This window comes from Chiloscyllium plagiosum, chromosome 10 (assembly GCF_004010195.1).
Source record: "Chiloscyllium plagiosum isolate BGI_BamShark_2017 chromosome 10, ASM401019v2, whole genome shotgun sequence".
Lineage (NCBI taxonomy): Eukaryota > Metazoa > Chordata > Chondrichthyes > Orectolobiformes > Hemiscylliidae > Chiloscyllium > Chiloscyllium plagiosum.
In genome coordinates, this window is record NC_057719.1 from 56,214,828 (window position 1) to 56,228,385 (window position 13,558).

General features: G+C 39.7%; 1 protein-coding gene across 10 annotated transcripts in view; it reads left to right on the top strand.

Moving 5' to 3' along the window:
- Positions 1-1,072: 1,072 nt before the first annotated feature.
- The window catches only part of gemin2 (gem (nuclear organelle) associated protein 2), a 40,625-nt gene continuing 28,139 nt past the window's right edge, over positions 1,073-13,558 (top strand). Inside the window, exons 1-5 of one of the 10 annotated variants that reach the window (XM_043697807.1) lie at positions 1,073-1,286; positions 3,910-4,045; positions 4,841-4,925; positions 6,310-6,399; positions 7,020-7,079. In XM_043697807.1, coding sequence (XP_043553742.1) covers positions 1,262-1,286; positions 3,910-4,045; positions 4,841-4,925; positions 6,310-6,399; positions 7,020-7,079 — 396 coding nt within the window. In that variant the 5' untranslated portion in view covers positions 1,073-1,261. The other 9 variants (XM_043697799.1, XM_043697806.1, XM_043697797.1 and 6 more) reach the window with 9 other exon arrangements.

Sequence of the window (13,558 nt, forward strand, 5' to 3'; positions counted from 1 at the left end):
CTAGCAACTATGCCCAAGAGTGCAAGAAAATGGAGTTGTGAACACAGATCAGTCTATCATGAAAACCAGTCTTCTTTCCACTTACTTCATCTATACTGCCCACTAACTCGGGAAAGCAGCCAACAAAATCACTTACAAAAACAGAAGTTGCAGGAAATGCTCAGCAGGTCTAGCAGCATCTGTGAACAGAACCAGAGTTAATGTTCTGAGGGTCACCAGACCTGAAACATTAACTCAGTAGTTTCTATTCACAGAGCTAAACTAGCAATGTCTATTTTTGTTTCTTTCAGTTTTTATTTAACAAAAATCAGTTATACCATCTTCCACCTTCTTCCATCCAGCAGAAGATACATAAATTTCAACACATACCAACAGAACCGGCTGTTATCAGACTTGTGAATGGTCTTTTCATATATTAGAGTATATCATTATCTGCACCTTCTCTTCAGCTGTAACACTATATTCTGCATCCTATTCTATTATCCTGATCTATTTGTGTAAGGTATGATTTGTCTGATTCGCACACAAAACACTACTTTTTCACTGAATCCTGGTAAATATGACAATAATAATGCAAAACCAAAATATTGATTCCAATGGGAATCTAAAATTAATTTAAGAACTTTGTTTGTTTTTAAAGAAACACAATTTTGAGAGCACATATTGTTTTATTTCCAGCACCAGGAGAGTCAAACTGAGCACAACAACAAGGACTATCCAGAGTCTCAATGAACTGGAGCAAACAGAACTCAAAAACTGAAATTGCAAAGAAAAACTATTGTCCACCAAAATGCAGGACATCGATGATAGCTGCATAATATATAACATGTGGATAAAATCCTGGCCCATCGTTTACAACAGTCTAACCTACTAATCTCATTGTACCCACGTTTCCTTACCAACCTTTCTACACAATACCTCTGCACCTTCACTGCGCAATTGCGTTACCTCGCCCTTATCATTCGCCATCACTGCGCAGTCGCAATATCGCCCCGTCATCAGCCACCAGCATTGCGCAATCGCATTACCATCCCTTTAGTCCCGCCGTCACTGCGCAGTTGTATTACCATCCGTCGTTACTGCGCAGTCGCGTTACCCATCCCGTTACCGTCCGCCGTCACTACGCAGTCGCATTGCCATCCCGTTAGACCCGCCGTCATTGTGCAGTTGTTACCGTCTGTCATTACTGCGCAGTCGCGTTACCCGTCCTTTTACCGTCCGCCGTCACCACGCAGTCGCGTTACCCACCCCGTCACCGCGCATGGGACAGCATGCAGTACGTTCTGGTTAATATCGCGCACAGCAGTTGCATAAAACGAGTACAGGCGACGGTTTTTAACATGGAGTGGATTGATGCTTCTACTTCTGGGTGGAGTATTGATAGAGGGGAGCTGTTAAAGAGCTGGACGGGGCGGGCAAAGGGGGAGGTGGCGATTGGCTACCAGTGGCCATGTGACTTTGGGAGGTGATGACCCTGTGCTCGGTGAGTATGTGCAGGTTGAGGGAGGAAAGAGGAGAGCAGGGTTTGAGCCTAATACTGAGACTACAGCATGTTTTTTGTGAATAGTAGAAATTACATATTATTCTTCATGTTGTGGCTTTCCTTGAACTTGTGTTTCCATTTCCGGTGATGGAAAATTTAACTGAAATCCAGCTGCATCTGTAGTAATGTCATAAACTGTTAGTTTTGGAAAGGAGCCTTAATTATTTAACCACAGCCATTTGTAAACATTTTTGCAAATATTATATTCCATGTTCTTTAATGAAAATAATCTCTATTATTGTTTGTTACTTGATTTTTTTTCCAATCTTTGATCTGACTAACTGCTTTTCAGTTTCACTGATGTCTAGCCTGTCAACTAAAGAGGAAAGGCTTTGTCTTTGTGATGTAACTTAGCACAGTTTGTCCTTACGCAACTTGTAAAGATTATTTCAACTGAAAATAAAATCAAAATAGTGCAGATGATGGAAATCTGAAACAAAACCAGTTATGAAAAAAATTTGACTTGTAAACATTAACTGTTACTCTCTCCACAGATGCTACAAGACCTGCTGAGCTTCTCCAGTTTTTTTTTTCTTCTTTCGTATTGAATTCATTTAAGTGGCCAATGTAGTACCAAATTGGCACGTAGCATCCAAAATTTGGAAACAAAAACAAATCAATGGAAAAGCTCAGTGGGTTTGCCAGCATCTGTGGAGATAAATCAGTTTTTTTTTAGTCCAGTGACCCTTCTTCAGAACTGGTTGTAGCGAGGAAAAGATTTATTTTTATGCAGAATATAGGGTGGGAGAGGAAATAAGGAGTAAATGATAGGTGGCATGATGGCTCATTAGTTAACAGTGCTGCCTCATAGTGCCAAAGACCCAGATTCGACCCAACTCCTGGCAACTGTATAAGAACTTGTGCATTTTCCCTCTATCTGCATAAGTTTCCTCTGAGTGTTCTGGTTTCCTGCCCAGCCCAAAGGTATGCAGGTTGGGTAGATTGGGCGATTTGGCATGGTCAGAGTGTCCAAGGATGTGCAGGTTAGGTGGGTTAGCCATGGGAAATGCAGGGTTACAGGGATAGGGTAAGGGAATGAGTCTGGGTGGGGTGCTTTTGGAGGGTTGGTGTGAACTATGGTCAGCTGCCACACTGTAAGGATTCTGTGAGAAGTAGAGAGAGCAAAGAGCGAGAAGAATGGTTGGACAATCAAAGGAGTGGATACTGTTCAGTGCAGGAGAATGAATAACTGCTAATAGGAACTATTAGTGGCTAACAGTGGGTTGTGTAATCGCAGACATGTGATAACAAAGACTGGTGTATGGGGTTAGGATAAGGACGTGGGAGAAGGTGCCTCAAGCCCTAAAATTGAACTCTATATTGATTTGAGAGGCTGGACGAGTTGCCAAGTGGAAAATAAAATGCTGTTCTTCTAGCTTGCACTGAGCTCCGCAAGCCTGAGACAGATGTTGGCCAGAGAACAAGGTGGTGTGTTGAAGTGGTAGGCAACTGGAATCTGAGTTTTTTTTGCAAACAGAATGTAAGTGTTCTGCAAACCAGTCACCCAGACTACACTTCATTTCCCCAATGTAGAGGAGACCACATTGTGAGCAGTGAATACAGTGGACTAGATTGAGTGAAATGCAGCTAAACGCTGCTTCCCCTGGAAGGTGTCTAGAACCTTGGATACTGAAGAGGAAGGAATTAAATGAACCGGTATTACACCTGTGGCTGTCTGGAGGGAACGGTCCTTACAGAAGCCTGACAAGGGATGGGAGGAATATCTAAAATTTCAAGTTTACTTAACGCCATCTAACAAACAACACATCTACCTTTATCTACTTTTATACAGGAAGAACAGCATCCACTGAGACTTAGAATTTTTGTTTTGGTGTATTAATTTCTGTTGATATGATCCCAGTTGCCCTGTGCATCATTGATACAAACAGCACTTTGAGAATTTCACTGATTCTCAAAATCAAAATACTTAAACCGTACTTTTAAACCAGTTTCTGTTTGAGGTGTTGGATCCATTTCTTCCTGTGAAATAGTATAAGTACTTTCAGTACTATTTGGTCATAAATCAGTTATGAAACCAGAATAGTGCTTTTAATGGATACTTATCCAAACGTGAAAAATATGTAATACTGCAGAACAGTGTGTTAAGTATCTGAATATTCACACATCAAAATCGCTAATTGCAATGTGTATTTTACAATAGTGGACTTTTCAAATGCGAACTGATATAAAAACTTATGATCAGAAACTGAAGTGTTTTCTTAAAATATATCTGCAAGGTGTGATGATGCTTCCTTGTCTTTCTGTTCTGAAGTTCTGAACTCTTGTTCCAATGTTTGATTTTCGTAGATAGTGAATTTTATCACTCTGGTGAATTAGATGTAAGTCTAACATATTTTCTAGTGTAGAGAAAAGCGTGACAGCAATGAATTTTGAAGAAGATTTGATGCCCAGGCAATTGCCTGTGGATGACTGGGATACTATTGAAGACTTTGATCCTAGCGTGCCACCCAGAACACCCCAAGAGTACTTGAAAAGAGTTCAGTAAGTAAAAGTGAAAGAATTGCCAAAATTGCAATTAAATATTTGGTATGAGTTGTAAAATATAGAAGAAAGTAAAGACTGGTTTGTATTCCTTGTAAAGAATTTTGAATTCCATGTAACAGGAGATGTAAATGTTTTATTAGAGTTTAGATTTAGATCAAACACATCTTGTTCCTTGTACCATTTATCAATCTAATATGATAGTTGAGGGCTGAGAAGACGTCACTGTTATAGGTGACACATGATCATACAGATGAGAGGATAGGGAAGTTAGTAGGTTAAATGTCCCCAAACAAAAAGTTAGCCTGGCCAAGCATGTTTTAAATATAGCATTGACCTTTTTTCACCCTTAACCCTTGCACCATTTTAAGAGATTTTAGTTTTAATATGAGCTTGTATAGTATTTGTGAACAAAGTGTTATGTACCTTGAGAAATTAGCCATTCTGATCAAAAGTGGAAATCTTAATCACTTATCATACTGGTGGGGATTTTCCTGCTTCCAGTCTCCAAAGGTAGATTATGAAAATCTCCAGATCCTGTAATTTGGCTTGTGCATGAATTAACAATAACATTAATAGAGAAAGTAAGGTGAATGTAATGCAAATAGCAAAAGAATCATGGTGCTTCAATTTCTCACAAGGTTTTATCCTATGACATTTTGGTGGACAGTAAAATATGAACAGTGGACATTCAAATGTAAGACAGGTGAAAATTGAATGATTTTACTTTGTATTGCTATTTACAGATTAACCTATAAGTTGTAATTTAGAAGTTGTTTAAAATTTTGCACTCAGGATTGAAGCATCAAGATGTCCTGAAGTAGTAGTGGCAAAAATTGACCCAAGAAAGTTGAAACGGAATCCAACAGTGAATGTCTCCGTAAGTACAATAATTTGATATATTACATGAAAACATTTGTTTTGAAAGAACACATTTATATTTTTAATTGTTTCTTGTCCACTTTATTTCTGTAGTGTCAGTCTATGTCAACAAGTAAAATTTAGCAGAAAGCATAAAACAGACTGAGGAAAATTGGCTGTGTTTTCACAGCAGGAACTTTTTTCTTAAGTAGAAATTGAAAGAAAAGTATCTTAGCTTGCCCAAGGAAATACATTTTAAGACATACCGTTCTGTAATATTGAGCATGCATTATAGTTTTAGGTCTCTTGTATGTCATGTTAGGAAAATGACTTTTCAGAGAAGGTTAGAGAGTACCCTGACCAACATTACTCTCAATAAATTCCATCCAAATAAGTTAACAGCCCATCCATTTACGTGTTGTTTGGATTTAGGCATCGTACGTTTCCTGTTTTAACGATAGTGATTGTACTTTGAAATAATTGTTGCACAGTACTTTAGAACATAACAAATGAGATGCATGTTATTCTGACTGAAACAACAAAAAATATTATTTTGATCTGTGTTTTTCTTCGATACTTGGTTAAGCTTTTTGTCCTTTAATGTTGTGCATGTGATCTTCAGATCATGTGAAACTGAAGCACAAATAGTTCTTTTGGCCCGTTGAGCCAGCAGCAATGAGATTCATGGCTATCTGATTGTGGTCTTACTCCATTGTTTGCCTATTCCCTATAACACTTAAATATCTTGTCAATCAAAGATCTATCTTAACATTGAATTAATTAAAATGAAGTGTAGACATTTTGTGTAAATTTAAACATAGAGCTTGCACATTGACCATGTCTAGAATTGATTTTATTTTGAAATGTATGCATGGTCTTAAAGATTGTGGCAAAAATAATGCACTTTTGTTTCTTCTCAAATTGTTTTGAAAAGTTTACATATTATATTATCATTGTATCTATTTATATGATCTACTGTAACCTTATACAAAATCATGTTGCATATTTTATTCAAATTGCCACAATATTTTTGTATGCCCTCTTATTCTGCCCCCAAAAGTAAAAGCTTAATATTTTAAAAAAGAACTGTGGAATGCAATTCAAAAACCTAAGCAGGTACTCAAAATGCACTGTGTTGAAGTCAATTTAATTTTTTGCCATATCTGTAAACTGTTCAGCTCCATTCTTATTCTTTTCTGTAATTGACTTTTTTAAAAACAAAATATTCTATTACATCATAAAACACAAGTATAATCAATATAGTTACCTTTACATATATACAATTGAATCACCCAGTCCATCCCTATTCTGCTGTAAAAATGCAGCTACATTTGTCAGATCACATATACTTTAGGTTATCATGTTGCACATTTTAGAAATTTATGATAATTTATATATTTTAGTTATCAGGATGTCAACCTGCCCCTGCAGGATTTTCTCCCAGTCTCCGTTGGCAGCAGCAACAAGTAGCTAATTTTTCAATCCTCCGACAGGTAATGTATTTATATTGTTAAATTATTTCTATTGATATTTAAGAACTTGGTGATGAAAATGAATTTAGAATATCTTTCCGTAGGAAAGCAGTATTAATTTTCCGTAGGAAAGCAGGCAATTTTACATAGTAATGAAGCTGCTTGTTGAATATGGTGCACTGTGACTTTTAATAGAACCTTTCAATATCCAAAATACTAATATGGTGATTCTATGGCATTTCATATCAAGCTCTAATTTTAAAGTATTTATAGTATAGTTCATTCAGTGGAATACATACAGTTTCAGTAGGTTCAAAAATGCACACAAAAATGGTTTTTGATTTAATATTTCCACATATAATTCAAAAATGAAAATGCACAGTGAATAATTGTGGCCATTGGGATGCCCCTATGCTAATTTATGGTGTAAAACATTAATAGAAAATGCTGCAGGATAAATTGTATGTGTGGAATGTAGCCCCAAGCATCAGCACCAGTTAAATGGTTATTTGGAAGTATAATTTATTTGTCTTCTAGCAGTATTTGATTTCATGGGGGTTTTTTTTTTTTGTTTTAATATTAGTACAATGATGCTTGTGTTTTAGGAAAAAGACATCAATTTTTATTTCTTTATTTTCAAGAGTATAGCCAAACACCGGGATCATTGGAAGTCACAGCCTTTGGACAGTAATGTAATGCTGGTATGTGATTTGCACTGACTCAACACCACTAATTTAAAGTAATGAATATTAGTGGAAATGTTCACAGACTTGTCTTCAAATGGGCTTGCAAACCTGTCGATGAGTGATAGATGCAGGAAAAAAAAACAATGTTGCAATTTTCATCAAAAGGATCACTTTGTTACAAGAAATCAGAGCGAAATAAATTGGGATTTGAATTTGACATTTTGAAAATAAATTTTGAGCATGAGTTTGGTTTCGTCACTCCACTGGAGACTGTGCTGTTGAAGCTGAGGGCCCTTTCTTTTGCTGGTGCTTGCTGTGCCCCCAGCTGTTTCTGATGTCATGAGCTGTTTTGAGTGGACATCCCCTACACGCACCAGAAGCAGCTAATTTATTGCTATCCTGACATCATACAGCCTGAGCATCTGATAGAATGCCCATCTACTATTTTTGGACCACATAGTCCATTGGATAAATTTAGTCATCAATCCACGTATACCAAATATTCATCTACAAAATGGGCCCTGCACTAGCTTATTATTTTCTCTTATTTTGTTCTACCCAGAAGCGTTAGTTCACATACTTGTGTACCTTCCCACCATCAAAATCACCATGAGTTTTCTTTGCTTTTCTCTTAAACTAGCAACCACCACCAGTAAAAATACCCAAGTATTCAATTATGTATCTAACTGAGGATTTACAAGCAAAATTCATTGTGGGCAATGCAAACCATCAAATGTGAGGGGTTGGGAAGCTACAGCAACTTACTTTTTTTAAATCCACCTGTTCAGACATGTTATGACACATATCTGGGGCAGGTGGAACTTCAACCCAGGCCTCCTGGCTCAGAGTTAGGGTCTCTACCACTTCACCTCAAGAGGCCCTCTTCAGCAACTTCTTAACTTTTTGAAAGTATTTTATTTAATATACTTTCTAAACAGCCTGTTCAGAGATGTTATGACATACCTCTGAAGCAGGTGGAAGGCGAACCCAAATCTCCTGGTACCACTGCGCTACAAGCGGTCCCTGCAGCAGATTTTTTTTAAAAATTGATTAATTTCCACAAACTCAGCCTAAATGAATGTGTTGAGTTTGTGGCATTTTTATCCATTCAGGAAACAAGAACTGAGGCATGTCTGACCCAGGGATGGGGGCTGTGTTGTACTGGCGCTTGGTCTGCAATGTGGCCAGGGCACAGATCAGATCATAAACACAGAAAAGGAAGGTTCCCTACAGAAGATGCTACCCACTAAGAGTTTTCAAAGATAAATTATCCTACTTTCACCAGACTTATCATATGCTTTTGCCAGGTTTTGTGTTCCAATGCTGCACTATCCCAGTAACTGAAGTATTTCTGGTTGAAGAATTAAGATTTTAGTGGGGGAAACAGCTTTGCATTACACTTATCAACAGCCTGGCTGTTGAGGGACCTGGCTTTGGACTCTCCAGCTCAGGCTTGATAGTCTTGACTGGTTAAGAGGCAGGAGTAAGAACATTGCCAGAATGGTAGTGCTGCAAGGAGGACTTGCACAGTTGCACTTTCTGGTGAGCTGCTGTGTGAGCCACCCTTTCCCCATGATTTGGCAGTTTGTCCATTAACTCACCACTGCTCTGCACTTGCTTCAGACCTATGTGCAAGCCTAGTGCCTGTAATTGTGTGATCGAGGGAAAGTGCTTCTGAATTGCTGGTGTAGGCTTTCTTTCCCTTTCCTCCTGGCTATTCAGGCTGGCCAGGAGGCAGATCCTTTGTATCTGAAAGCATAAAATATATAAACGGGCAGAGGATGGGGATCTTGAGGAATGAGGTGGGAGGAAATCCAGACATCAAGATCACCCCACTGGTGGGTTTCAGTTTAAAAGATCTGAGGAGAACAAAGAGTAGAGAGTTGAGAAGGGATGTAAGGCTTTAACCTGACATCATCTCAATGTTCTTGATGGCATTGGATGCCACAGATGCTGTTGCTACTGGCCCTGAGTGGTTGAATAGAGTGAATCCCACCCTCCCCTCCACTGAGTCACTTGTGCTACATCCTGTGATAGACTTGTTCAGCATAAGAGGGCAGAAGGTCAGTGATTGTCAGACACTGGTCATTTACGAACAAAACCTGATTAACTGCAGCTGTCTGAAACACTGAGATTAGAATAGGAGACTGGCATGATTGCAAAGTGTATAGTTGAGTTCTTATATGTGAACATTAGGTATGATTTCTGAACGTTAAGTGTGGCTGGGTGAGTGATGGGGGTATCATACAGTGGCATCTCAATAACCAGGTGGCTTCGTGGAGATGAGAAGTAATGTGAAGGTACACTCACTGTGCAGGAGCACTTGAATGAGGCCTTGAAACTGCTTTCTGTCAGGCCCTCATGGCCAGACTCTAAGCACTAAACACACTTTCCCTTTTCCACCTGCTCCCACATCCTCCAAGAACATGATTTGGGAGTCTCATCTCCCTTAGTTGGTGCTGTATTTTCCTTCATCCTGAATGTACCTGTTTTCAGTTTCTTTCAGACTTGTGTTGCAGTGCAGCTTCGCTTCAAGAGAGACACTGCTTTGAAGAGCTAGAACGTATGCTAGCTATGTATGCAGTTAGATCGCCCAATACTCAGCAGCCATCCAGTAATGAAGACTACAATAGATTACACGGCTCACTCTTGGCAACGAGGAGGCAGCAAAAGTTTGCTTGCTACCAATGTCTAATGAAATTGTTGAGAGCAGATATGGAATCATGAGCATTTTTCCCAGTTAATGACTCTGACAAATCTGAACCCTTTACTAGGAACATGTAAATCACTGTTTAGAACAAAGAAAATTTACATCCCAGGAACAGGCCCTCCGGCCTCCAAGCTTGTGCCGGTCCAAATCCACTATCTAAATCTATCGCCCAATTCCTAAAGATCTGTATCCCTCTGCTCCCCATCTAGTCATGGACTTCAGATAAAAACCAAAATACAAAAGAAAAGTTACACTGGATTCAATGTTAACTCTGTTTCCCTCTCCACAGAGTTTCTTCAGTACTTTGTTTTGTGGTGCCTTTGATACATTTTTTTTTTCATAATTCAAACCGTTCCTTAAATGAGTCATTCACATGGGTAGTTTTGGGAATCAGCTGGTTAATCAGCACATCTCAGCCGTATATGGGTCCAAAGTTTAATCTTCTAAATGTATACTGAATTATTTGATTTACGATCGGACCGGAGGAGGACAGTTGAGTTACGGCTACCGATTCTAATCAAAGGTTGTTATCTCCTTTCTAAAGACTTTCCACTTTCCAGCCGTCCCTTTACCTGCAAACATCTGCCCCCAATCAGCTTTTGAAAGTTCTTGCCTAATACTGTCAAAATTGGCCTTTCTCCAATTTAGAACTTCAACTTTTAGATCTGGTCTATCCTTTTTTCATCACTATTTTAAAATTAATAGAATTATGGTCGCTGGCCCTAAAGTGCTCCCCCACTGACACCTCAGTCACCTGCACTGCCTTATTTCCCAAGAGTAGGTCAAGTTTTGCACCTTCTCTCATAGGTACAGCCACATTCTGAATCAGAAAATTTTCTTGTACACACTTCACAAATTCCTCTCCATCTAAACCCTTAACATTATGGCAGTCCCTGTCGATGTTTGGAAAGTTAAAATCCCCTACCATAACCACCTTATTATTCTTGCAGATAGCTGAGAGAAAGTATATTCCTGTCAGGGTGAAAAGAAAGGCTGGTAGGTATAGGGAATGCTGGATGACTAAAGAAATTGAGGGTTTGGTTAAGAAAAAGAAGGAAGCATATGTCAGGTATAGACAGGATAGATCGAGTGAATCCTTTAGAAGAATATAAAGGAAGTAGGAGTGTACTTAAGAGGAAAATCAGGAGAGCAAAAAAGGGACATGAAATAGCTTTGGATTCTCCTTAATTCTATTTGCCAAAGGGTTTTTACAAATAATTTAAGGACTAAAGGGTAACTAGGGAGAGAATTGGGTCCCTCAAAGATCAGCTAGGCGGCCTTTTATTTTGCATCAATATTCTCTGTGGAAGAGAACATGGATGATATAGAATGTAGAGAAATAGATGGTGACTTCTTGAAAAATGCCCATATTACAGGGGAGGAAGTGATGGATGTCTTGAAATGCATAAAGGTGGATAAATCCCCAGGGTCTGATCAGGTGTACCCTAGAACTCTGTGGGAAGCTAGAGAAGTGATTGCTGGGCCACTTGCTGAGAGATTTGTATAATCGATAGTCACAGGTGAGGTGCCGGAAGACTGGAGGTTGGCTAATGTGGTGCCACTGTTTAAGAAGGGTAGTAAGGACAAGCCAGGGAACTATAGACCAGTGAGCCTGACTTCAGTGGTGGGCAGGTTGTTGGTGGGAATCCTGAGGGATGGGATGTACATGTATTTGGAAAGGCAAGGACTGATTAAGGATCGTTAATGTGGCTTTGTGCATGGGAAATCATGTCTCGCAAACTTGATTGAGTTTTTTGAAGAAGTAACAAAGCGGTTTGATGAGGGCAGAGCAGTAGATGTGATCTATATGGACTTCAGTAAGGTTCCCCATGGGAAACTGCTTAGCAAGGCTAGAGCTCACAGAATACAGGGAGAACTAGCCATTTTGATACAGAACTGGCTCAAAGGTAGAAGACAGAGGGTGGTGGTGAAGAGTTGTTTTACAGACTGGAGGCCTGTGACCAGTGGTGTGCCACAAAGATCGGTGCTGGGTCCACTACTTTTTGTCATTTATATAAATGATTTGGATGTGAGCATAAGAGGTACGGTTAGTAAGTTTGCAGATGACACCAAAATTGGAGGTGTAGTGGACAGTGAAGAAGGTTACCTCAGATTACAACAGGATCTTGATCAGATGGGCCAATGGGCTGAGAAGTGGCAGATGGAGTTTAATTCAGATAAATGTGAAGTGCTGCATTTTGGGAAAGCAAATCTTAGCAGGACTTACACACTTAATGGTAAGGTCCTAGGGAGTGTTGCTGAATAAAGAGACCTTGGAGTGCAGGTTCATAGCTGCTTGAAAGTGGAGTCGCAGGTAGATAGGATAGTGAAGAAGGCGTTTGGCATGCTTTCGTTTATTGGTCAGTATTGAGTACAGGAATTGGGAGGTCATGTTGCGGCTGGACAGGACATTGGTTAGACCACTAGTTGGAATATTACGTGCAATTCTGATCTCCTTCATATTGGGAAGATCTTGTGAAACTTGAAAGGGTTCAGAAAAGATTTACAAGGATATTGACAGGTTTGGAGGATTTGAGCTATAGAGAGAGGCTGAACAGGCTGGGACTGTTTTCCCTGGAGTGTGGGAGGCTGAGGGGTGATCTTATAGAGGTATACAAAATTATGAGGGAAATGGATAGGATAAATTGACAAAGTCTTTTGCCTGGGGTGGGGGTTTAGGGTGAGAGTGGAAAGATATAAAAGTGACCTAAGGGTAACATTTTCACACAGAGGGTGGTAAGTGTATGGAATGAGCTGCCAGAGGAAGTGGTGGAGGCTGGTACAATTGCAACATTTAAAAGGCATTTGGATGGGTATATGAATAGGAAGGGTTTGGAGGGATATGAGCCGGGTGCTGGCAGGTGGGACTAGATTGGGTTGGGAAATCTGGTTGGCATGGATGAGTTGGACCGAAGGGTCTGTTTCCATGCTGTACATCTCTATGACTCTGACTTCTGAGTGACAGAGCACAGATGACAGATATTGGATTTGGCTGTAATGTGCTGCACTATTGAATAACCTGCCTACTCACTGACCAGTTTCCAGGATTGCATGTAAAGAACATTCACTTGGGTGAAGTACTGGAGGCTGACTGTCACCCATACAACTTTACTTCAGCAGGGAGTCAACATCTTCAGGAAGACAGGGGAGCAATGTTATTATTATATAGTGTACTAAGCTGAAGCAAGTCCAGAATTAGTGGTTAATTAGACACACAGACCAGAACTTTAAACAAGTGAGCTTTATTCAGTCACATCACCACTGCTGCCTCTCAGCACCAAGCACAGTGGAAGACATGAGTAATATCCCAACAATTAAAGGGAGTCAGGGGGCTGAGTTGAGTATGGTTGCCATTACAAAAGAGAAAGTGCTAGAAAAGCTAAAAGGTCTTAAAATTGATAAATCTCCTGGCCCTGATGGGTTACATCCTAGAGTTCTGAGAGAGGTGGCTGAGGAAATAGCGGCGGCATTGGTTGAGATCTTTCAAAAGTCACTGAAGTCAGGGAAAGTCCCGGATGATTGGAAGATCGCTGTTGTAACCCCCTTGTTCAAGAAAGGATCAAGGCAAAAGATGGAAAATTATAGGCCAATTAGCCTAACCTCGGTTGTTGGTAAAATTCTAGAATCCATCATTAAGGATAAGGTTTCCAAATTCTTGGAAGAGCAGGGTTGGATTAAAACAAGTCAACATGGATTTAGTAAGGGGAGGTCATGCCTGACAAACCTGTTGGAATTCTTTGAACAGGTGACAAGTAGGTTAGACCGGGGAAACCCAGTGAATGTG